At 44.2% G+C, this 27,136-nt stretch overlaps 1 protein-coding gene across 1 annotated transcript in view; it reads left to right on the top strand.

Moving 5' to 3' along the window:
• musk (muscle, skeletal, receptor tyrosine kinase) overlaps nt 1–27,136 on the top strand; it is a 208,747-nt gene that overhangs the window by 88,611 nt on the left and 93,000 nt on the right. Inside the window, exons 9-10 of the mRNA XM_063048989.1 lie at nt 16,972–16,978; nt 24,375–24,638. Coding sequence (XP_062905059.1) covers nt 16,972–16,978; nt 24,375–24,638 — 271 coding nt within the window. The remainder of the gene's footprint in view (nt 1–16,971; nt 16,979–24,374; nt 24,639–27,136) is intronic.

Here is a 27,136-nt window from a genome sequence, read left to right as displayed (position 1 = left end):
CCAGTTTAAGCACAGTCCAAGCCAAAAATTTGTCTGACGTTAGTGGAGCCGCATTTGGGCAACCTCCAGGTCTGTGGTGACAATAGCACAAAGAACAGCAAACATAGTGATGATACCAGAACTAAGGGCATCAAGTGCATGTAAACACCACCTCCTCCTCCTCTCCCCATGCCACATAGGATCCTGACTTAGAGACATACTACTGTTCCCTTGTCATGTCTGGGTTGAAATCCTGCAACTCAATTCCTGACCTGACAACACTTATGGGAGAGCCTGCATGACATGGTGAATGGTTTTGGAAGCCAGCTCATCACCAAATCCCAAGAGAAATAAAGGAAAGGGGATAAATACTGGCTTTGCCAACATTACCAGACTTATTTTTTTTAAAGAACTTCTAATAAGTCCATAAAAGATCTCAGAATGTTTTCCTCTAAATCGAGGACCTTCCCATAAATTGGCCAACTTCAACAGTCAGGCCAAGGCTGGGCCTGAGTAGCCTGGAACTGTCAATAAAAGCTCATAAACACAAGGAAGTCTGCAAAAGCTGGAAATCCAAAGCAACACACTGAAAATCATGTTAAGGTTGTGTCTTTCACCATTCCAGCGTGTGCCACTGTTAGTGTGTTTTGGAAAAGTACCTGCTATTTCAGTGCAGGAAGAACAGTGTAGCCAATCAGCATGTAGTGGGGCTGCACGTTCACCACTGAAATATTCTATGCACATGATTGTTGATGGAGTATTAAACAAGAGCCTAGACACTCAGCTGACCCTCTTCAAATCGAGCCGTATGGAGTCTCGGAAGCCACAGTTTAGACTCTCCGGAAGCAGATGGCCTTGGACAGCCAAGCATTTGCCCCAATAGTTGGCAGAACTCGATGCTCTGAGGTTTCTGGAAAAAGGCATCGCCCTTCTAAACTGAGCCACCGGGGATGCAACCTACATAAATAGTACAGAATAAATCAGCTATCAATGTCTCATTGTTCTGCGAGTCGTTTCGAAATCTAGAATTCCTGACATTGAAGTTAGATGAATATCTAGAGCCACAAACAGCAGGCACAATTGGAACTTCTGATTTAATTGTTATGTGCAGCACAAAAGCAGGCCACGCAGCTCAGGTGCCAAGACATGACAATATCCAACGAGAGAAAATCCAGCTATCACTCCCTAACATTAAAAGGCATTGCCACTGAATCCACTTAGTTCTTTATCCAGCTCCTCCCCATCAGAGTCTCAACATATCTCAGCCACTCCAAGTGAGAGTGAACTCCAGATTTTATCAAGTCCTAGACTTGGTGCACATGGGAGTTGGCGGAGTTTGAAGCTGAATGTTTCAGACTGGCTAATGTCCAGTTTAAACGGGAATGTCTTTGTTATTGTTACATTGATTGAGATACAGTGAAGAACTTTGTTTTTCATGCTGTCAGTACAGATTATTTCGAGGAGTAAGTACTTTGAGGTTGTTGTTGGTTGGCATTCAGTCTGTCTCGAAGGTGACAGGGTGATGATGATCATCATCACAAGCCTGTGTGGAAGGTATGGAAACCCTGAGATACCCAGTCGTCAAGATCCCCCTCTCGGCCTCAGCAGTGTAGTCCAAAGGAAAGCTTATGAAGCAATACATTTGGCACCAGCTTAGCTACAGGAGCTGCCGGAAGGATGTTCAATGACTTCCAGCTGCCCGAGGGCCCCACTCCAGATTTGCTGCCTTCGTCTCTCTGGGGATCTAGTTCACAAGTGGGCCTGCGTGCTACATATGCAGAGGCCAGACCTCCTCCCCATCCTGTGCAGTTCAGCCTGAGTCCGAAAAGAGTTCAGTTTCCGTGTGTCGCCAGTGAGGAGGCACTACAGAAGTGTTAAGGATCCGGCCTGAACACTGGGTCAAAGGGCCTCTGCTGGTAGCTCTGGATCACGACAGTCTTTAATTTCTGTTTTCTTTCACCTGGCCATGTGGGTTCTGGCCCAGCCCCTTTCCTTTTCATTTCCTTTCCTTTCCTTTTTGGACTTCCTCCAATTACCTGCTTGTCTCCTCATTTGCACCCACCTTTTCTAATTTTCACTCATTACCCTGTCTATTTAAACCCTGCCTTGACTAGCATCCTCTGCCAGTTTGTCCCAGTTCTGACCTGTGTCATTCCAGCCTGTCATTGCGACTTCTGTCAACCAATTTTGCCTGATTCTGTGTTTTGGATTTTGCCTGTTCCTGGACCTGATTTTTGCCTGTGCGCTCTGGATTGTCTGCCCTCGCCTGACTGCCTTTCCTGGTAAGACCTCTGCCTGCCATTTGGATTCGTGCCTGCCTTCTGTTTTTGAAAGACTGTTGCCTTTGTGCTCCCTAATAATCCTGGTGAAATAGTATTCATTGGTCTACACTTGAGTCCTGCCGAAACCCGACAGAACCCGACAGAACGAACTGGCCAAGATGGACTCAATGGACCCCAACCAGGTATGTGAGGCCCTCTCCCGACAGGGCGTGTTGTTAGGGAGACATGAAATGCAGTTCGCCTCTGTCAACCAGTCGATGGAACCCTTCTCCGCCACTCTGACCAGCATAGCCTCCCAGCTACAGCAGATTCAGCTGGCGCTGAGCTCTAACCCACCTTCTCTTGCTGCGCCAACAGCCCCACAGACTCCAACACAACCAGCCCAAGAGCCCCAGTTACCTCCACCTGAACTTTACAATGGTGAACCAGGCACCTGCAGATCCTTCCTGTCTTAATGCTCACTGATTTTTGAGCTGCAGCCCACTACCTTTCCCACTGATCGATCCTGTATTGCTTATGTTATCATGCTGCTGTCTGGAAGAGCAAGAGAGTGGGGTACGGCTGTGTGGGACAGCAGAGCCCCTTTTTGCCACACGTTTAAGGACTTTTGTGAGGAGATGAGAAGAGTCTTTGACCGTTCCCAGCAGGGGCGAGAGGCAACAAGGGAGATGTTGCGAGTTTGCCAGGGTAACTGTTCTGTTTTGGACTACGCCATTCTGCTCCGCACACTAGCCGCCACTACTAACTGGAATTCGGCGGCCCAGACTGGCGTGTTCCTCTATGGGCTTAGCGAAGAGGTTAAGGATGAACTAGCCACCCGCAACCTACCTGCTGGCTTCCAAGAGCTGGTCGATTTGGCCATTACGATTGACAGCCACATAAAACAGCGTCAGCAGGAGTGTGATGTCCGGGGGTCATGAAGAACCACCAGGGGGTGTCTGACCTCTTCCCAACCAGCACCCCAGATCCCCTTCCCCGAGTCTTCAGTCACCCCCATCCAGCCCAATGGAGCTCATGTAGATTGATCGTACCCGTCTGTCTCCTTCAGAAAGAAGGAGGAGAGTCAGTACCAACTCCTGTCTGTATTGTGGTCAGGCTGGTCACTATGTATCTACCTGTCCCCGTAAAAGCCAACACTCGCTCATAAATAGGGGACTATGGGCGAGCAGTACTTCCTTCCCCCTTTTTCCCCGTCACTCGAACCCTGTTACCCACTTTTATACTGGCTGAAGGGAGGAGACGTGCCGTTTCAGTTCTTATCAACTCTGGGGCTGAGGAAAATTTTATCAGTTCCAGTTTTGCCGCCAATCTCGGGATGCCACTCTCCCGTCTGAAGCAACCCCTGGAGGCCAGCGGCTTAACCGGAGTGAAACTTGCCATGGTTGCCCACTCTACAGCTCCGGTGAGCCTCCTCATTTCTGGCAATCACCAGGAGAGCATTGCCTTCCATGTAATAGATTCCCCCAAAGCTGATGTTGTGTTAGGCCACCCATGGCTAGCTCAGCACGGTCCACACATTGATTTGTCTAATAACAGAGTGTTAAGCTGGAGTCCTTTCTGCCTAAATCATTGTCTGCGTGTTGTTCACGCTGCTCTAAGTCCGGTTCCTCTACCAACAGATGAGTTTCTCGATCTGTCCTCTGTACCCCCTGAATATCTGGACTTCGAGCTGGTACTCAGCAAGACTCGGACCACCACCTTACCCCGACATCGCCCCTATGACTGTGCTATAGATCTCCTTCCGGTACCTCGCCACCTAGGGGCTGTCTGTATTCCCTGTCTCCACCTGAAAGGGAAGCGATGGACGAGTATATCCAGGAGGCCTTGGCTGCAGGAATTATCCATCCCTCTTTCTCCCCAGCAGGCACAGGGTTCTTCTTTGTAGCCAAGAAGGACGGGTCTCTGCGTCCTTGCGTGGACTATAGAGGTCTCAATGAGGTCACCATTAAGAACCGCTATCCTCTTCCTCTTATGTCATCTGCATTTGAATTGCTTCAGGGTGCTTCTATCTTCTCCAAGTTCGACCTCTGCAACGCTTACCATCTGGTCCGCATAAGAGAGGGGGATGAGCATTCAATACGCCATCTGGGCACTAAGAATATCTGGTAATGCCTTTCGGACTTTCTAATGGTCCTGCTGTGTTCTAGTCCATGGTGAATGACATCCTCAGATATGCTAAATCAATTTGTATTTGTGTACTCAGATGACATTCTGATATTTTCTGGGTCCCTCTCTGAACACATCCAGTGCGTCCGTTGGGTGCTCCAATGACTCCTGGAGAATCAGTTATTTGTGAAGGCGGAAAAGTGTGAATTTCACCGGAATTCAAATTCGTTTCCGGGATATGTGATCAGTGCTTGAAGAGTCCAGATGGACCCTCAGAAGATCAAGGCGGTAGAGGAGTGGCCACAACCCGCCTCTCAACGAGATGTCCAACGCTTTCTTGGGTTTGCCAACTTCTATTGCTGATTCATTCGAAATTTCAGCATCCTGGCCGCCCCGCTGACTGCTCTAACTTCCTCCAAGTCGAAGATCACCTGGAATCCAGCGGCTGAGAAAGCCTTTTCTGATCTAAAGACTCATTTCACCACGGCATCTATCTTCCTTCAGCCCGATCCTGCAAGGTAGTTTATTGCAGAGACTGACACCTCTGATGTAGGAGTAGGGGCTATACTGTCACAGCGTTCAGCAGAGGATGACAAGCTACACCCGTGCACCTTTTTTCCTCACAAATTTTCGCCCGCAGAACGTGACTATGACATCGGCAATCGAGAGTTATTGGCTGTTAAACTTGCTCTTGAGGAATGGCGGCATTGGCTTGAGGGAACAACTACTCCTTTTCTAGTCTGGACGGATCACAAGAACCTGGAATATATCCGTTCAGCCAAACGCCTCAACTCCCGCCAGGCCCGATGGTCCCTGTTTTTTGCCTGTTTTAGATTCACCCTGGCCTACCGTCCTGGCTCTAAGATCGGCAAGCCTGACGCGCTCTTCAGGCAGTTTCCAACAACCGACGAGGCGCCCAAGGTTACGACCATTCTCCCCGAGCAATGTCTGGTCGCCGCAGCACAGTGGGAGATTGAATCTGTGGTCCAGTCTGCCCAGCAGGGTGAGTCTGTGCTAATCTACTGTATGTTCCCCAGTCTGTCCGCTCCCAGGTTCTCCAGTGGGGACACACCTCCAGACTGGCATGTCATCCTGGCATCAGATGCACGACGGCTTTTATCAGTCGAAGATTTTGGTGGCCATCCCTGAGGAAGGATGTTGAGAGCTTCATTTCTGCCTGCCAAGTCTGTGCACAGAACAAGGCCTCCAGCCAGCCACCAACTGGTCTCCTGCAACCCCTGCCTGTTCCTAGAAGGCCCTGGTCACACATTGCACTGGACTTTGTCACCGGACTCCCTCCGTCCGACAGTAACACTACCGTTCTTACCATAGTGGATCGTTTTCCCAAATCGGTCCACTTAGTTCCCCTTCCCAAGCTGCCCTCTGCCAAGGAGGCTGCCAACCTGGTGATTCAGCATGTTTTCTGTATTTGCGGTCTCCCCGTTGAAGTGGTATCCGATAGAGGTTCGCAATTTACCTCCCACTTTTGGAGGGCCTTTTGCAAACTACTCGGGATCAGGGTTAACCTCTCATCTGGGTTTCATCCACAGAGTAATGGCCAGACCGAGCGGGCTAATCAGCAGATGGAGGTGATGCTCCGTTGTGTGACGTCTCAGGAATCTTCCTCTTGGAGTCAGCAACTTCCCTGGGTCGAGTACGCCATTAATTCTTTGCCTTCTGCTTCATCAGGTTTATCACCATTCCAGTGCTGTCTTGGCTATCAACCTCCCTTATTTGCATCTCAGGAGGAGGAAGTGGGCGTTCCCTCAGCCAAAGCGTTTGTCCAGAGGTGTTCACGGACCTGGAGACAAGCCCGAAAGGCGCTGCTTCAAATTACAGCCAGAATGAAGCAGCAAGCAGACCGTCACCGCATCGAGGCTCCCCATTACCGCCAGGGTCAGAACAACCCCTTGAAGGTAGACTCCCGCAAGCTGGTGCCACGCTACATTGGACCTTTCCCCATCACCAAGGTGATCAGCCCTTCGGCAGTACGTCTAAAACTACCTCCTACCCTTCGCAGAATCCATCCTACATTCCATGTTTCAAGGATTAAGCCCTTTGTCTGCAGCCCCCTGTGTCCCACCCCCAAGCCCCCTCCCCCTCCCCCTCCCCCTCCCCATCTCATCGATGGCTCAGAGACCTTCATTGTGTGCCGATTACCGGACGTTCGACGCAGAAGTCGTGGACTGCAATACCTCGTTGATTGGGAGGGCTATAGCCCCGAAGAGAGGGGTTGGGATATCCTGGATCCCTCTCTCATTAAGGACTTTCATACCCCCTACCAGCAGGAAGGGCGCCTGGAGACGCCCGTGGGAGTGGGGGGGTACTGTTAAGGATCCGGCCTGAACACTGGGTCGAAGGGCCTCTGCTGGTAGCTCTGGATCACGACAGTCTTTAATTTCTGTTTTCTTCCACCTGGCCATGTGGGTTCTGGCCCAGCCTCTTTCCTTTTCCTTCCCTTTCCTTTTTGGACTTCCTCCAATTACCTGTTTGTCTCCTCATTTGCACCCACCTGTTTCTAATTTTCACTCATTACCCTGTCCATTTAAACCCTGCTTTGACTAGCATTCTCTGACAGTTCATCCTAGTTCTGACCTGTGTTGTTCTAGCCTATTGTTGCGACTTCTGCCAACTGATTTTGCCTGATTCTGTGTTTTGGATTTTGCCTGTTCTTGGACCTGATTTTTGCCTGTGCGCTCTGGATTGTCTGCCCTCGCCTGACTGCCTTTCCTGGTAAGACCTCTGCCTGCCATTTTGGATTCGTGCCTGCCTTCTGTTTTTGAAAGACTGTTGCCTTCGTGCTCCCTAATAAATCCTGGTGAAAGAGTATTTACTGGTCTGCACCTGAGTCCCACCGAAACCTGACAAGAGGAGGCTTGCTGTTGAGGTAGCACAGGGGAAAAGCAATAGCAGAATACAGTGTTAAAGTTGTGATTGTAGAGAAAGTGCAGTGCAGGTACACACATTCAGTCATATTTCCAATAGTGCTGATGGAGACAGGCCTAAGGATAAGTTTGAACTGCTGCCTGAGGCTATGGTGCACTCCTGTCTCCTGTCTGGGGTTCCAGTCTCAATCCTGATACCCATAAGCCAGTGTCTAGATGGACAACTCCAGTGCAGCACTGAACAAGCACTCCATGGTTGAAGTTGCTGACTACTGAATGAAATGTTAACCGAGATTCTTTCTGGTCTACATAAATACAGTATATCCTGTTACACTATGGGAAGTCCCTTTAGGAATTGAAGCCCTCCATAATAAAGAACTGACCGTACCACAACTTTCTGTAATATGAAGTTTCTTTTTCCTGATATAAACAGAGGTGTGTTCCTATGGGATAGTTATTTAGAGATAAAACGGAGAACAGGCCCTTACAGTGCAACAAGCCGCACAACCCAGCAACCATACTGGCAGCCCACCTATTTAACCCAACCTAGTCACAGTACAATGACCAATTAACCTACTCACCAGGACATCTTTGGACTGTGGGGGGGAAACCAGAGCACCCAGAGGAAAGAGTGGTCACAGGAAGAGTGTACAAGCTCCTTACAGACAGCACTAGAACTGAACTCTGACACCCCAAGCTGTCATGCTAACCGCTGTGCCAAGGAAGCGCCCTAAATGTTTATTCGTGACATTTTTCACTCATCTTGAACCAGGTTATCCATGATGACAGTGAAGCCAATTGCCGTTACTTTAACAGCTAAAGCCAATATTTGACTCAAAGGATGGACAATGCTAGAGGCAAAGAAAAAATTCTTCTTTATAGGCATTCAATTCTGTGGGGAAATAAGATCTGAATAGGACATTGCTGTGTCAACTGGATTGACAGTCACAGCTGAGTGCTTCCTTTGCTGCATTCTATCCTGTGCAAGGATATATGAACAAATGCCACAGAGTGCAGCACACTGTGAGGTGTTTTCTCTTGTGAATTTGGAAAGGGATAAGAGATATCAGGAAGACAGATGAGATTCAAGGATTGGGGGTCATGAGAGAAAGGTGGTTTAGAAAGAGTTCGGAAGATAATGGGTTAAAGTGTGTGACTTGGTGGAAGTGAAAGAACCATGGATCAAGTTAGGGAGTGGGCATGAGAGTAGAGCACATCAGAGAAATTGTCCATTCACGTATCCTCGGACTGGAGAGAGTGCAGCAAAGGAGGGACTCCACTGTGACTGCCAACCCAATTGGCATCAAATCCAAGAGGGCGCTGATCTACGACCTTCATTGAGTCGCAGTTCAGATTTAGTTGTGTTTTAGGGTTCATAAGGATGGTTTTGGGGACAGAGTAGGAGTTAGAGGTCAGGCTAGCATTTAGAACTATGGATCGGAGAGAATTGGAGGTCATTTCAGAGTCTAAATCTCCACTCCATGTTCGAAGACCAGTGACATGGACGTGGGCATCTGATGTTTAGACCAGCAGACAGTGGACAGTCAGGTCAGTGAGTTGTCAGTGGTTTTGGGGTCAGATCCATGCAGGAAGGCAGAACAAGTTCCATTGACTCCCTGGGATCACAAATTGACGAGACCGGAGTTTGAGACCTTGTATTCAGGGTTCTGTCATTGGCAAGCCTGGCGATCCGTGATCGGCATGAACTGGGATCTGCTGAGCATTGCTATGCAGGCACCAGAATGTGTGGCAAGACTTGCAGGTTGCCCCCAGCACACCCAGGCTGTGTAGGTTGTTAATAACATAAACATTTCACTGTATGTTTGGATGTACACATGACAAACCTGGATCTTGAATCCTGAATCTTGAGATGAGATGCGTTGAGATGCCAGATCCAAATATTATTGCCCCACAATATTGAGTGATGAAAAACTAAAAATCAACAGCATTTGTTGTCCCTTTTGCATTTCTTGCTTACTAACTTTCCCACATAAATTCTGCAATAACGAATTTTATTGCGTATTTGAAATTTTTGGAGAATGATTTGTGAATTCACTAAGAAGGATTTTCCATTATCTGACTGGCTTCGTCCAGGAGTCACCTGTATAATGAAGAAAAGAGTCTCCATTGCCAATATTACAGTACCTGCCTGTCAGCAATATAAGTCAGGACAGATCTTCTGATCATTGTTGAACTGCTGTTTGTTGAAGTGGCTGTACACAAATAGACTTCAGCAATTCCTTCATTATAGCTGAGGCTGTCGGCTAAAGGCACTCAATTGATTAGAAAGCGTCTTGGGATGTGGTAAAGGGAGCTACAGCAGTGATAACTTCATTTCATGCTTGTACCCACAATGACCTTGGAGTAGTTCAAGGTGGTTTAGAGGCACTTTATCTCAACCATACTGCAAAGGAGCTGGTTGGGATGAACATGGGGTGCTTTTTAGCACTGAACCTTCTGAATAAGATAGCAAACTGGCATAATACAATGGAAGCCAGCCAAAATATTTGCTTTCCAAAGTAAGAAACATAAACCAGGCAGCAAAACTCCGAAGTTCTGCAGCTTCTGGCATTAGTATTGAGGAATTACCTGAGGCCAAATAAAACAATAGCTAGCCTTTTTCCCGCCCCCCTCCTTCCACCAAGAGTCTGATCCCTTGTAGCAGTTGAACTGTTCACGACCCCATTGCTAACACTTGCCATGGAACACACAGTTCTGACAGCTGTCAATGGCTGTGAGGTTGAAGGACAGAGACCACTAGATGATCTCTGCATTAATTCATCAACTCTATGACCTTAAGAAATGACATTGATATAGTCACCATGGAGCTCTGGAATATTTTGTCTTAAGTGTCAGTAAGATGATTCAGAACTGCCTTAGCAACTCAATTCCTTTATAAGTCATATTATGAGCAATATCCAGCCAAAGGTGCTCTGGCAATAGATGCTCACTTCGCATTCTTTGCTTCAATTTACATGACAGTACAGAAGCAGCCCGTTTGCTGTTTATAATCAATTTGAACCAGCTCCCTCTTCTCATTTCTCACTAGCAATATACCCTTATCTCCCTTGTCTTTAACCAGCTTCCCCTGAAGTATATTTTTCTATCAAGTTTCCTCATCCAGTCGGAGCCATCATTCTGGCTGCACTCCCAGGAGTAAAAAAGGTTCTCCTGAGTTTCCTTGTGAATTTTTAGTGACTATTTATGCCTCAAATCCTGATATCTGATATCTCCTACATGCAAAAACGGTGTCCACCTCATTGGTTTAACCCTGCCTCATTTTAAAGACCTCTGCTGACTAACCCCTCAGCTCCCTTTTTCCTTGATTACTTCCTGTCATTAAAATCTATTTTACTCACTCTCATTGTTTTTCATTTCACACAGCATTCTCCATCCAGCCCAGCAGATAGCTGAACAGGGCTAGAACCTTTGTGATGCTCGTGATTGGAGAGCAGAATAAGAGGGAGAACAGCAATGTGCTGAATGTCACCAGGTGACATCTTGTGCTAGCTGCTGAAGCTCCCTAAGAAGTAGATAATGTAGGAAGAGGTGGTTGAACTATTAAGTAATGTCACTGCTGAAGAAATTCTGGAGCAAGTTAACACACACATTGGAAAATTCACTGGAAGTTCGTTCAGCCACTGAAGAAGCAGTGTGCATATCTAAGCAATCAGAAAATACATTGAAAAAAGTTCACCTCTGTTACTAATACTTCTAAGATTCAAAGTACATTTGTTGTCATAGTATGTATGTTGTATAAGGAAAGGTACATCGCATCCGGAGTTTCTCTGGTTAGCAGACGATTTCCCTCCACGCCTCTCTGACGTAGTGGAGAACGGCATATCAGGCAAGTTACAGTAGTGGTTTGCCATTGCCTTCTGAAGGGTGAGTTTCCAAAGAGATCACCAGCTCGTAACCCAGCACGGATGGAAAGCGTGCAGGGGAGCCAGCTGCTGGATTCGAACTCGGGACCTTTCGTCCCGAAGTCTGGCACTGATGCCTCTACGTCACCAGCACAACCCTAAAATTTGTCTTCTCCACAGACGGGCATGAAACAAAGAAGAACCATGGACCCTGTTCAAAATTCAAAGAAAAACATCAAACACCCCCCCGCGCAAAAAAATTGCACTAATGGCAAAATAAGCAAAAAAAAACACAATCTAAAACACACAATCAGAACATAAGAAATAAGAGCTGAAGTAGGCCATCTGGCCCATAGAGTCTGCTCCACCATTTAATAAGATCATGGCTGGGCTGGCCATGGACTCATCTCCACCTACTTGCCTTTTCCCCATAACCCTTAATTCCCCTATGAAAAGGCATATTTCAATACTGTTCACCTCAGTGTTCATTATCTGTAGGCTGCCCTGATTCAAAAATTGCCCAAAAAGAAGTAACAAAAAAGAACATCCAGAACTAGAACCAGAAACTAGAACACATCATAAACCCGAATTAGAGTCTAAATCTACAATCTGCGTCAATTAAACCTTGCGCTGGCACTATATCCCCAAAGGCATCGAGGGAGAGAGAGATCACTCAAATGCAAGGATCTTCCCTCAGGAACAGCAAACCAGAGAGCTTACCCAGAGAACTGAATCGTAGAACTAATCATTGGTGAAGGCTGTTCAGACCAATGTGCCTACGTTTATCCTCAAAAGAGAAACCAATTACTCAAACTGTACACACTTACCCAGTTCCATTTTGAACGGCACTATTTTCTGCCTTCTCATTCTCAATTAGAGCAACTCACTGAGCCAAACAAATAGTTCCCTGATCTCAAGGTGGTTCTAAAAAGAATGCATTTTAATTCATTTTTCAGATCATCCTAGAGTAGCTTACAGAAAATGAAGTAGCATTCATTGCTGTTTTGTGGAACATGCAGCAGTCAATTTGTGCTCAACAAACTTCCATAACAGCAAAGTGACTACAGCCAGATCATCTGTTTTACAGGAATAATTCAGGAATAAAGTTTTCTCCCAATATAGAGAAAATTTCCATGGACCTTTAAAGATCTGGAAAACAAGAGGACATGAGTTGAGAGTTAAAGGGCAAAAGTTTAGGGGTAACATGAGGGGGAACTTCTTTACTCAGAGAGTGATAGCTGTGTGGAACGAGCTTCCAGCAGAAGTGGTTGAGGCAGGTTGGATGTTGTCAATTAAAGTTAAATTGGATAGATATATGGACAGGAAAGGAATGGAGGGTTGTGGGCTGAGTGCAGGTCGGTGGGGCTAGGTGAGAGTAAGAATTTGACATGGACTAGAAGGGCGGAAGTGGCCTGTTTCCATGCTGTGATTGTTATATGGTTATGTCTGCTGTGACCAATATTTAACCTTCAATAGAAATGCAGGAGACTGCAGACTGGAATCTGGAGCAGCAAAACAAGAAATCTGCTGGAACATTGCAGGGTTTGGACAATTCCCTTCCTCCCACAAGCGCTGCCTGACCCAGTAAGTTCTTCCAGCAGGTTTCTTGTTTATCTTTCTACACCTGCTTTTAAAGTTTCAGCCCAAAAAGCCGACTGTTTATTCCTCTCCAAAGATGATGCCTGACCTGCCGAGTTCCTCCACCATTTTGTATGTGTTGCTCAGGATGGTCAGCATCTGCAGAATCTCTTGTGTTTGGGTAATGTAGTTTATTATCCTTTAGCTGCTTCTGAGTGTTTACTGTGAAAAACTTAGCCCCTGGGTTTCCTATATCACAACACTGATAAAATTCAAAACTAGCTCATTGGCTGTGAAATTGCCTCTGCATCTCTAGGAAGCTGCTTTGTGAAGGCAAGCATTTTAAATCTTCTCTTAACCTTCCCCATTCTAAGCTCAATGTTGGGACTGGTTTGCTAAATTTCAGCAAACATACAGCCATTTGGGGATGAAATCGGGCTATAAACTATTTCAAGCAATGGTATCCCAATGACAAATTGATTTGCCACCGACCAGAATTCCCAGCTGGGCAGCAGGTGCACTGAAATGGCCTTTGAATGTGCAGAGCATTTAAAAAGAAACAATTTTTTGATGAATGCATAAAGAAATGTGAGTGCTGACTAAAACCTAGGCTATAAATCAGATCAGGATTTGCTCTTTAAAACAAAAGCTGGAGGCAGAATTTTTGTGGTTAATTGGAACAAAGTTGCTCTTTTTCAAGTTCTCATCTTCAGTGCATTCAGGCTGCGTGCAATCTTGCTGCTCTGGGTGCTCTGTGTCAGAATTTACAGGCTGTGTGAAGGAATATTCATATCCTGGCAGCTGGGCCAATCTCTGCTTAGGTTCCAAAAGAAACCGAGAGCTCTTTCTACAGCAAGTAAATCTCCCGTCAGTGCACATGGAATCTCCTAAAGTTATTGACCATTCGAACAAAATATTAGTTTGAATCTATATAGCACCTTTCAAAGCTCCAGGAAGCACTAAAGTGCTTTGCAATTATTGGAGTAAGTTTTTGAAGTACAAGTAGTTTCCTGAATGCACGACATAACAGTCTATTTGTGTATCACATTTCCCCATAATGGAAAGTACAGATAGGCTGTATAATGCATTTTTTATAATTTCAAAATATACTTTATTCAAAAATAAGATTAGATACAATAAATCATTCAATGACTCTCAATCGTTTACATATGTTTCCCTTCTGGCCTCTACATATCCATACTTTCCGCCATTCTAAACTGTCCTATGATTAGGCTTGGATTAAATTGGGTGGTGTGACTTGAGGTGGTGGAAGGGCCTATTTTTGTGGTACTCCAATATATAAATAAATATTCCTGTTATTTTGTGAAGTTTAACAGTGGTGTTCACTGGAGAAAACAGGGCCTCTATTTCCTCAGGCAAGAGAATATAGTAGAACTTCTCCTCACTCAGATAAGTGCATTCAAGTCTTGAGTGGCATTTGATCATACAGGCTCACAGACAAGGAAACTTAATCATCGAGCTGTGGCCTGACCGGTGATGCTTGTAATCCAGTGTGGACACAGTGAACTGGACTTGTGATGACCAGGACTGGAAGCTGCAGTTAGTTTTCATTCAAATTGCCTCTCTGGGAGAGCGGACCTGTGAGAATCTAACTCAGAAAATGTTTAGCTTACTTTTATTAGATGTTTCTGAACAAGGAAATATTTTTAAAGCTGCTTTTTCATCTTGATCTGTGGCACTGGCTTTTTGAGTGTTAGGAAGAAGTAGGGAGAGGGTGGTGTAGTTTTATCACTAATGAGCAATGGTGGGACAACATTGGGTGTGGGAAGGGAAAGTGAGTGAGGGGAATAGGCAGTAGGATGGGCGAGGGTTAGTGAGAGGGTAAGTACCAGCCACAGGTAATTGGTGGAGTTGTGGATAGTGAGGAAGGTTGCCAAAGGATACAACAGAATTTAGATGTTGGAAACTGGGCAGAGAAATGGCCAAGTGTGAGGTGAGGCGAAAAGTATACAAAAAAGTGGTAGGGCCCTTAACCACATTGACATACAGAGAGATCTTGGGGTGCAAGTCCATATCTCCCTGAAAGTGGCATCACAAGTGGTTAACACAAGAAGCTATAAGGCACATTTACTGTACCTTCATCGGTTGGAGCATGTGGTATAAATTTTGGGAAGAGATGTTGCAGCTGTATAAAACTTCAGTTAAGTCACATTTAGAGTATTCTGTACAGCTCCAGTTATCACACTATAGGAAGGATGTGGAGGCTTTGGAGTGTGGGCAGAAGAAATTCACCAGAATGGCCTTTGGGTTGGAGACTATTAAGCTATAAAGAGAGGTTAAATGGACTTGGATTATTTTCTCTGAAGCATCAAAGGCTGAGTGTCAGGTAGCATAATAGAAGTATTTAAAATTATGAGAGTCATAGATTGAATAGGTAGTCAGTCATTTTTCTAGGGTGGAAATATCAAATACTACAGGGCATAGCTTTATAAGGTGAGAAGGGAAAATTTTAAGGAGATTTCAGAGAGTGCTTGGAATGTACTGCCAGGGGAGCTAGTGGAAGCAGATAAGGTTGTAAAGTTTAAGAGGCCTTTAGGCAGGAACATTAAGTGCAAGTTTATCATCATTCAGCCATACACATGTATACAGTTAAATAAGACAATATTGCTCTGGACCAAGGTGCACAGCACAGTACAAATAACTCACATAAAACACATAAAGTAATATCACCACAAATCAATTAACAAATAAAAAGGTGCATTTATCATGCAAGTTAAAAAGTGAACAGTATAACACTACTGGTGCTTCATATGTGATGAGACCTGGGTGGTGGCAGGTAGGTCAGTGGTCTCACAGCCTGGGGAGAAAAGCTGTTTCCCATCCTAACAGTCCTTGTGCTGATGCTACGGTACCTCCTAACTGATAGTAGGGGGTCAAGGAGATTGTTGAACAGATGGGAGAGATCATTGATAATGCTATAGGCCCTGAGTATGCAGTGCTCCTGCTAAATATCTGAATGGTGGAAGAGAAACCCTGCTGGATCCTGTTAGCAGTCCTTGCAGTCCTTTGTAGGGACTTGTGGTCAGATGCCTTGCAATTCTCATACCAGATGGCGATGCACCTTGTCAGGACACTCTCGATAGTGCTCCTGTAAAAATAGCTTAGAATTCAGCTGGAGGGAGCCTCACTTGCCTCAGTCGGGAAGTGGAAGCGCTGCTGTGCTTTCTTGTCTAAAGAGGAGGTGTTGAGGGACCAGGGACCATTATGTGCATTCTGAGAAACGTGGTGTCCCAACTTTCTCCACAGAGGAGCCAAGAAATAGAGGGACATAGATGACGTGCAGGTGGATGGGATTGGGTTAGATTAGTATCATAGCTGGTACAGATGTGTAGGCTGAAGGGCCTGTTCCTGTGCAGTTTGTAGATCATACATGCATTGGCCACTTTATTAAGTACACCTGTACAGCTGCTCATTAATGCAAATAATAAGATAAGATATAGGAGCAGAATTGGGCTATTTGGCCCATTGACTCTGCTCCTAATCAGTGAAACAAGCAAGTAAATCTGATGACTATTTTCAAGGATCACTGCTGAAAAACATCTTGGTTTCTGACTTTAGTCTTATGCCATCAATTACATCCGTATCTTATTGTTGAATTTCTTGTGGTCCAAGCTTCCTGTTGCCTTCATCGGAGCTCTAGTCCCTAGTGTATTCTCAATGTTTACAGCTTAGGTTTCTGTTTCAGTCATGTCACCAAGCAGTGCTTTGCTGCAAGTTCCAATTAAGCTTTGCCTGCAAAAACATACCACCCCCCACCCCCCAACACATTTAAGGATGTGGTAGGATATTGCTGGCCTGACCACAGTCTCCTCTGTGCAACCTCAGAAAACCTGATGCTGCGTCACAGGGTCTGGTTGCTTGTACACCTGTCCAACCCTAGCTAGGGCCCCCTAAATCACATGCGCGTGCACCCTCTTGAACATTTGTGTATACATACACATGCAATCACAAGCATACATATACCCTTATAATCAGAGATCCGAACAAATTCTTATGTCGCACACACGCATGCACACACGCGCACACACGCGCACGCACGCACATGCACACACACACAGTGTGTGTGCGCACAGAGGAGCAAGGTGCTGTATAACCTTGTCAATATATAGATCCATATACATTACTGTACAGTGTAGTACATACACACACAGTCAGATTATTTGTCATTAATGGATAGAAATATAACATATTTCTTCTTTTTCTCTTTCTTGGATTCACTACATCGGCTCTCCCCCGCAACCTGCTTCTTCCCAGAAGAATGGAGGTAAGAGTTTTGAGTTGTTCTGAAAGAGTCACTTTAATTTCCAGGGCAACTCTGTCTGAGTGTGAATGATTTGTTTTAACACAGACAGTAGCCAATTTAACGTATGCCAAAGGAACCTATGATTAACAATTCAAACCTGAAATGAGCTAATGGATTTTAATTCATATGAGCTAACTTCATAGGGTCGAAAGTTTAACAACACTGTATGCTGGAGAGAATGCCTCTACTCAAGAAGGTGAAGTTTGTCATCTGTGGCTCTCCAGTCATGAAGCCCAACGATTAGATCGCTTCACTTTCGGCACTAGTGTTTTTATTGGCTGAACTTATCATCCAGGATTGGCTAAAATAAAATAAATAACATCTTTAAGTGGAATTAAATCAAGGAGTTGGGCTTTGAGCCAGCAGCTGGATGCTTTGTTTTGTTCTTGTTGCAGTTTAGCAGGAGAGGTTACTGCCAGGGCAGGAAATGCTGAGACCACAAAAGGACAGCAGCTTCAGCTGTTTCAAACCAGCATGCACTCTTTGCCTCCCTTCACTTCGCTGTAAGGTTACAATCTCTGCATGCAGCACGTATAATAGTGATTGCTTGCCTAAGTCAAAGTTCAAAGGTCAAAGTACAGGTATGTATATTTTATACAACCTTGAGATTCGTCTCCTTTCAGGCAACCACAAAACAAAGAAACCCAATAGAATCCACTTAAAACAAGAGACCATCCCAAAACCCAGTATGCAGAGAGGGAGAAAGAAAACAAAACGTGCAAACAATCAAAGCAAGCAAACTGCATTCAGAGCTGAAGTTCGCAATGCCAGGCCTGACTGCAGCTGATCCAGAAGTCCACTAGTTGCAGGCCACAGCCTCAGTCCAGCACAGAGATGAGCAAACCCCATTGGAGCAGCGAGCCCATCTCTCACCTCCGACCCTGACACGGTGGTCATTTCAATCTGGCCAGGTGTTTAAATTGTCCAGCTTAAGTCGGCCCAGCTGGTACATGCCAACCAAGGTGATCATTTAAATCAGTGCCATTTGCCCACATTAGGCCCATATCCCTCTGAGCTCTTCCCATCCATGTGCCTGTCCGAATATCATATAAATGCTGTGAATGGAGCTGCCTCAGCTGCTTCCTCTGGCAACTCATTCCACATACATAGAAACATAGAAAATAGGTGCAGGAGTAGGCCATTCGGCCCTTCGAGCCTGCATCGCCATTTATTATGATCATGGCTGATCATCCAACTCAGAACCCCGCCCCAGCCTTCCCACCATACCCCCTGACCCCCGTAGCCACAAGGGCCATATCTAACTCCCTCTTAAACATAGCTAATGAACTGGCCTCAACAGTTTCCTGTGGCAGAGAATTCCACAGATTCACCACTCTGTGTGAAGAAGTTTTTCCTAATCTCGGTCCTAAAAGGCTTCCCCTCTATCCTCAAACTGTGACCCCTCATTCTGGACTTCCCCAACATCGGGAACAATCTTCCTGCATCTAGCCTGTCCAATCCCTTTAGGATTTTATACGTTTCAATCAGATCCCCCCTCAGTCTTCTAAATTCCAACGAGTACAAGCCCAGTTCATCCAGTCTTTCTTCATATGAAAGTCCTGCCATCCCAGGAATCAATCTGGTGAACCTTCTTTGTACTCCCTCTATGGCAAGGATGTCTTTCCTCAGATTAGGGGACCAAAACTGCACACAATACTCCAGGTGTGGTCTCACCAAGGCCTTGTACAACTGCAGTAGTACCTCCCTGCTCCTGTACTCGAATCCTCTCGCTATAAATGCCAGCATACCATTCACCTTTTTCACTGCCTGCTGTACCTGCATGCCCACTTTCAATGACTGGTGTATAATGACACCCAGGTCTCGTTGCACCTCCCCTTTTCCTAATCGGCCACCATTCAGATAATAATCTGTTTTCCTATTTTTGCCACCAAAGTGGATAACTTCACATTTATCCACATTAAATTGCATCTGCCACGAATTTGCCCACTCACCCAACCTATCCAAGTCACCGTGCATCCTCTTAGCATCCTCCTCACAGCTAACACTGCCGCCCAGCTTCGTGTCATCTGCAAACTTGGAGATGCTGCATTTAATTCCCTCATCCAAGTCATTAATATATATTGTAAACAACTGGGGTCCCAGCACTGAGCCTTGCGGTACCCCACTAGTCACCGCCTGCCATTCTGAAAAGGTCCCGTTTATTCCCACTCTTTGCTTCCTGTCTGCTAACCAATCCTCTATCCACATCAATACCATACCCCCAATACCGTGTGCTTTAAGTTTGCACACTAATCTCCTGTGTGGGACCTTGTCAAAAGCCTTTTGAAAATCCAAATATACCACATCCACTGGTTCTCCCCTATCCACTCTACTAGTTACATCCTCAAAAAATTCTGTGAGATTCGTCAGACATGATTTTCCTTTCACAAATCCATGCTGACTTTGTCCGATCATTTCACCGCATTCCAAATGTGCTGTTATCACATCCTTGATAACTGACTCCAGCAGTTTCCCCACCACCGACGTTAGGCTAACCGGTCTATAATTCCCCGGTTTCTCTCTCCCTCCTTTTTTAAAAAGTGGGGTTACATTAGCCACCCTCCAATCCTCGGGAACTAGTCCAGAATCTAACGAGTTTTGAAAAATTATCACTAATGCATCCACTATTTCTTGGGCTACTTCCTTAAGCACTCTAGGATGCAGACCATCTGGCCCTGGGGATTTATCTGCCTTCAATCCCTTCAATTTACCTAACACCACTTCCCTACTAACATGTATTTCGCTCAGTTCCTCCATCTCACGGACCACCCCCTGGGTGAAAACGTTGCCTTTCAGGTTCCTGTTAAATCAATGCCCTCTTACCTTAAACCTATGCCCGCTAATTCTTGATTCCCCAGCCCTGAGACAAAGATAGTTGGTCCGGAGAAACGTTGTTTCATTTGGAGGTATGCATGTTTATGGTTGAATGACAATAATCTGAAACTGAACTTGAATTTGAACATTCACCCTGCCTATGCCCCCCATGGTGCTATATACCTCTATAAGATCAGCCCGCAGTTTTCTACACTCCAAAGAATAAAGTCCTGGCCTGTTCAGTCTCAAGTCTGAGTCCTCGCAACATCCTCGTAAGCCTTTCCTGTATTCCTTACACTTTGATGAGAATGCAGCAGAATTCGATTTCCCATTCCCGAAGGACAAGGAAGAATACATTTTAACCCCTAGCCAGACTGAATTCTGATCCCCAGCAGCTAGAGTTATAGATTATGGAGTGATTACAGCACAAAAGAAAGGCCCATCCTGACCATCAGGTACCTACATCTACCAATCACCTTTACCACCACTTCACCAAATGCCTGTTCAGATGTTTGTTAGGTGTTAGGAAAGTGCAACCATTTTAAATGCCATGAGGTTCATGAGACACCCACTCACCCCACAGCTTCAACTTCTCCCTGTAACTGTGAAGTCCCACAGCCCTACAACACCCAATTCTTCTGACTTCCTCCAGTTCTGCCTTCGTGCATGTTACTGATTATAATTGCTTTGCTATTGGTGCTCCTGCCTTCAGCTCCCACACCTCTTCCTCTACCTTTCCCTCTCATCTTCAAAGACTCTTCTTAAAACATAACACTTTAACCAAGGGACCAGTCTCGTGTTCCAATATCTCTTTCACATTTTGGGTCCAAATGTATTTGCAGTTAAATGTTAAATTTTAAATGCAAATAAACTCGTAGGGTTTAAATTTTAAATCTTGGTCTAAGTCTGTAGTTATTGGGTTTGAGGATCATTCTCAGTGTTATTGCCCAATTTGCAATTTAATGGGTTTAGATGGAATGAAATTTACACAGGATTCTGGTAAAGAAGGCAAGAGTACTCCATCCGAGTACACCTCCTCTCCAGGTAGTAAAAGCTGAAATCTATGAGCCCCCTCCCTTGTTTGTTATCTCAGCATTGTAAATAGGTGTTAAATGTAAACAGAAACTTTCAAAAATATACAGGTGAGAGTGTGGAATGGGTTGCAATCTCAAGTGGTGCATGCAAGCTCAATTTCAACGTTTAAGAGAAGTTTGGATAGGTACATCGATGATAGGGGTATGGAGGGTTATGGTTCCAGTGCAGATCAATGGGAATAGGCAGTTTAAATGGTTGGGCATTGACTAGATGGGCTGAAGGGCCTGTTTCTGTGCAGTACTTTCTTATGACTTTATGTGATCCATGAACATCTAAAAGCATGGAATTTTCTGTGTGGTAATTAGTGGAAACTCTGATGTAAGTTTAAAAAAAAGTGTGTAAAGCTCTTCTTCCGAGTTCCTACAAGCGGTCTCCTTAACACAAGATGGGTAGATCAGTGAAATCACACAGGAAATCAAAGCAAGTCTGCTTCATCTTGTAACAAATTACATACTCCAAAATGGAACAAGGGGAGGGCATTCTGCCCCTGAGCACTTGTTCTCTCGTCTTTTATAGGTTCATTATTTGTTTGATTACCCATCCAGTCATATCTTTTTAACGGCTGTGGAATCTAACACTCCTGCAGATCATATAGGGGCATTTAACCCAATCAAATATGTTTTATAAATGTCAGTTGTTCCTTCTACGATTGTATAGTCAATGCCCTTTTGAAAGTTTTGGTTAACTCTGCTTCCATCATCTCTTCAGTCAGTCATTCTAAGCAATGGAAACTCACTGAGTAAAGATCTCTTCAATCCTGGCAAAGTCTTTTGTCAACGCCTTGAAATGCTTGTCTTTTGGTTACGTCCTACCCTAGTTATTTCTTTATGATGATGTGACATATTTACTTACATCACTACCAGTACTAAAGACAGATGCAACACTAAATATTAAAATCCATATGACATTTCACTTTAACGTTTATACAGCTTAACTAATTTTTTAGTCTAGGTGCCAGTCTCTAATGCTTTGTGACAGTGCGGTTAACGCTCTGTCCCTTAAATGGTCTCTTTTCTACCTGGTGAGTTAGATTGCACATATTCCCTGATTTTCTAATGATAAAGTCAGTTTTACTGCTGGAACGTTAATTTTGGTATATTATATAAACTTCTTAAAAAAAAAACTGAGCAGTCATTTCTAACAGCTACATAAAGAAAATTTAAATATCCTTAAAGGTTTCATTGAGCAGTTATTTCTAACAGTTACGTAAACAAAATTTAAGAAAATATCCGTGAAGGCTCTTTTCCTTATTATTTCATGTTCTCATTATTTATTGCTATTTACTTATATCTGCATTTGCACAGTTTGTTCATTGATCCTGTTTACAGTTGCTGTTCCATAGTTTTACTCAGTATGTCTGCAGAAAAAGAATCTCAGGGTTGCATGTCGTGACATGTATGTACTCCGATGATAAATTTTACTTTGAAATTTGACCTTTTTAATTCAGGATAACAATGAAAGCGAAGCAGATACAAGTGAATGGAAGGAACAGTGTTATGGTGCAGCAGCTAGTGTGACTGACACACAGCTCCTGCAACGTGGATTCAATTCTAACCTTGGGTACTTTCTGTGTGACGTTTTGAGCTCACCCATTCACTAGCTGGGAGTCCTTAGTCTGCTCAGGTTTCCCTCCACAGCCCAGAGATGTGCTACGGAGTAACAGACCACCACAAATTACTCCCAGTGTTTGTGGCTGAAGACTGAATCGGGGGGAGTTCATACGTATGTAAAAGATTAGATTAGATTATGAAGACACGCAGTCCTGTTTTATTGTTATTTAGTAATGCATGCATTAAAAAATGATACAATGTTCCTCCGGAATGATATCACAGAAACACAAGACAAACTAAGACTTAAAAAAAAAACTGACAAAAACCACATAATTATAACATATAGTTACAACAGTGCAAAGCAATACCGTAATTTGATGAAGAACAGACCATGGGCATGGTAAAAAAAAAGTCTCAAAGTCTCTCAAATGTCCCATCATCTCACGCAGATGGGTGAAGGGAGGAAGTCTTCCTGCCATGAGCTTCCAGCACCGCAAACTTGCCGATGCAGCATCCTGGAAGTATCCGACCACAGTCCGACTCTGAGTCCGTCTGAAAACTTCGAACCTCCGACCAGCCCTCCGACACTGAGCACAAAGCACCATCTCTGCCGAGCACTTCGACCCCTGGCCCCGGCAACAGGCAATAGGCAAAGCTGAGGATTTGGGGCCTTCCCCTCTGGAGATTCTCGATCGCACAGTAGCAGCGGCAGTGAAGCAGGCATTTCAGAAGTTTCTCCAGATGTTCCTCTGTGCTTCTCACGTCCGTCTCCATCAAATCAGGATTGTGCACAGCCCCTATTTAACAAATATGATATCAATCTGGAGCGGCTGCGCACGCTGTGACGTGCCGCCATCTTCTCCTCCCCTCCTTAGAGGGAGACCAGGTTACAGGGATCTGAGTGAGAAATGGGATTGATGGGGTGGTCAGATGGGATAGCTTAGACTCAATTGGCTGAATGGCTGAGTAGCATTATAGAAAGAATAATATTAGAGAAGGGTAAAGTGTGCAAAATGCTATGAGTGCTCTGGGTTTAAGCAATTCAGAAAGGTACTAAACTGACTGAGTGAGAGGGAGGGAGAGAAACAGATAGAGGCTGAGACAGAAACGGAGTGAAATAAATAGAAAGAGAAAAATGCATTCAAGCAGAACAGCAATACTGTGAATTGCTGATCCTGAGTACAATTCCTTGTAACAATCCAGTATTATCTGTGGCAAGACCTTACCCTATCCCAACATCTGCTGTTGTCAGACATCAGTTGAAGAAGTGATGTCATCAAGGTGGCTGAGTATCTGATTACACTGAAAAATTCTCTCACATTGCACACTAGGCTGGTAACTTTATATTAACTTCTAAAATATTCACTGTGCTAAATAAAGATTGGCACATTCATACATGGTTATTGGAAATGAAATATTGGGCAAATGTTTTTTAAAAATCTAAAATACCTGCTATGTTGAATGAACCTTTGCAAGGCATCTCAAGCTATTTATATTTTTTTGAGGCTGATAGTTTGCTAAGCAGAAACTATGGTTGAGAATGCCATTTAAAAACTCACTTAGATCTCACATAACCATGGGTAACATGCTTAAGGTATTTTGCAGGCATATAATTAATAGGGAGCTTGGATTTATGTCTATCTTAGTGATTTCCCTTGACTGTGGTGGAGAAGTGTAAATGGGTCTACCCGTGAAGGTGCATTGAATATATTACTTAGGGAAGCTTTGGAATTTAAACTGCACATGCACAGAAATCCCAGGGTTGCAGTTGGTTTCACAGAATACTAATGATAACTACCAGTGATTTCCCTACTATTACAGCCGCTGAGTCCTGCCCAGGGTCTTTCCCAAGCTCTTGTCCACATGTTTTCAATGAAAGTCTCTGTTTCTGATTTCAGATTGTACAAAGGTGACTTGGGCTATTGCAGCACATACCATGGTGAGGTATGTCAAGGTCTCCTGGGGAAAGGCAAGCTGGTTTTCTTCAACTCTTCCTATGCAGATGCCGAGGGTACTCAAGCGATGATGGCCAGGAGCATGTGGACAGAGTTGGATGGAGTGAGCTTGCTGTGCAAACCAGCTGCTGAGTCACTACTCTGCCATTTCATTTACCAGGACTGCAATCCTTCAGGATTGGGACCTACTCCCAAACCTGTATGCCGGTAGGTGTGTCCCAGAGTTGATTACCTGGAAAGTTTCGGAGCCTTGGAGAAAGAAAAGGATAAAGGAGTTAGTTGTGGAGCACAGACACAATGGGCTGAATAATCTCATTATAATCTTATTCAGAGTTCTGTTACTAATATTAACAGATGATATTTATTTCACATTTGTTATAGTATGACAGAAATTAATATATTTAAGATAAATAAGTTAATGGATCATTTAAATAAATTAATATTAAACTACAATATTCTTGAAGTATCCTTAAGGTTTTATAGCTGGGGATGGTAATGGGGACAAGCTCCCACTATCTACTAAATGCTCCAAATGGCATGCTCCTCACATAGTCTCTGACAGCCAAGTCCAGCTCCCAGCCTTTACATGAGGCTCACCTACTAAGCCCAGTGGAACCATTTCTACTGACAGGAGGAGAGGCAAAGGTGGGTTACAGATGCCTTAAAACCAGTCGCTTTGGGCTAATGGGGCTCGTCAGCTGTGGTCGGCAGCTCATCTAGGAGAAGGAAGACTGATCTCAAGCCTTTGCTGCTCATGAGGAGGGCATCGGAAGTAAACCACAAGGGAAAATTCCAGAGCTGGAGTCCCCAAGGCAGTCCTACGTTGAGTTCGACACTGACTGGCAGGCTCTTGCGATGCTACCGCTGCCAAACTATATCAGTCTCTGCCAATCCTTTGGGTTTATCAGATACAGGGAGAAGAGAGCTCACTACATGGGGAACCTGTTTCTCTCCATCTTGTACTAACAAGACAGCTGGGATGCAAAATCCATGGCCGATCCTGACCAATGGAGGCTTCACGATTCTTGACATATCAAACAGCCACGTTTTGCAAACCTGAAAACTGAGCTTAAAAGAATACAAGTCTGTGATAATGCCATGAGCTCAGGAGGACAGAAACACTTCATACACGACAAAGTACCTTTCTTAACATTTGTGGTACTTGACGTGAGTTATAGGGGAAGTTTAAATAGGTTAGGACCTTTTTCCCTGGAGTGTGGGAGAATGAAGAGAGATTTGATAGAGATTTACAACATTATGAGGGGTATAGATAGGGTAAATATCAGCAGGCTTTTTCACTGAGGTTGAGTAGGACTAGAACTGGAGGTCAAAGGTGAAGTATTTAAGGGGAACTTCTTCACCCAGAGTGTGGAATAAGAAAAACATTGAAGGTCCAAGTATTTTAAAATCTGAAGTTCGTAATGCAATAAATAAGATGAAGAAAGGAAAGGCAGCAGGTCCTGATGAATTAGTAATAGAACAAATTATTGCCCTTGAAGATTATGGAATTGAAGAACTTACTGATTTAATCAATGACATTTATGAGACTGGAATAATACCAGAAGAGATGAAAAAGTCAGTATTTATCACTCTTCTTAAAGCTGGAGCAATAGGATGTGAATTACATAGGACCATAAGTTTAATGAGTCATATCTCCAAGATACTTCTAAGAATTTTGATGTGGATTTTGATGACGAGAGCTAAAAGTAAGACACAAGCTGAAATAGGCAAAGAACAATGTTTTGTGAAAGACAAAGGTACAAGAAACGCCATATTGATGTTAAGGATACTATCAGAACGAGCTATTCAAGTGCAAAAGGATTTGTTTGTTTTATCGACTACACAAAAGCATTTGATAAAGTGAAGCACAATAAGTTATTTTAAATATTACAGAAAACTCTAGATCTAGATTCGAAAGACCTCTGCCTAATCAGAAATCTGTACTGGGAACAAACTGCCGCTGTAAGAATACATGGAGAAGTGAGTCAGTTGACAAAAATCAAGAGAGGCATTAGACAAGGGTGTGTTTTCTCCCCTGATTTATTTAATGTATACAGTGAAACAATATTACAAAAAGTAAGAGACATCTTGGGAATCAAAGTTGGCGGTGAAAACATCAATAATTTCAGATATACAGATGACATTGTGTTAATTGCAAGTACGGAGGAGGAACTACAAAACTTAATTGATATAATTGTTGAAGAAAGTGCAAAAATGGGTCTATCTATCAATTGCAAAAAGACAGAATGTATGGTGATATCCAAAAAGAAGGAGAATCCTGTCTGCAGGTTGAGCTTAAACGGGGAAGACATAAAACAAGTACAGAACTTTTGCTACTTGGGAAGCTGGGTGATATCAGACGGCAGGTGCGACTTGGACTTCAAAAGAAGAATAGGGATGGCAAAAGACACCTTTACAAGAATGAAGAGTATACTGACCAATACTAAATTAGGCATGACGACGTGCCTCAGAGTACTGAAATGTTACATTTATCCAGTTACGTTATATGGCTCAGAATGTTAGACAATATCTAGTAACATGAGGAAATGAATTGTAGCAGCAGAAATGTGGTTTTTGAGGATGCAAAGAATATCATGGACGAAACGAATATCTAACGAGGATGTCATGAGCAGAGCAAACACAAAAAGAGAAGTAATGTATGAGATCATGAAAAGGCAACGTAACTTCTTTGGACATGTGATTAG

The sequence above is a fragment of the Mobula hypostoma genome, chromosome 5 (assembly GCF_963921235.1).
Source record: "Mobula hypostoma chromosome 5, sMobHyp1.1, whole genome shotgun sequence".
Classification (NCBI taxonomy): Eukaryota; Metazoa; Chordata; class Chondrichthyes; order Myliobatiformes; family Myliobatidae; genus Mobula; species Mobula hypostoma.
Note: the sequence above shows the minus strand (reverse complement) of the source record. Positions and strands in the feature narration are given on the sequence as shown.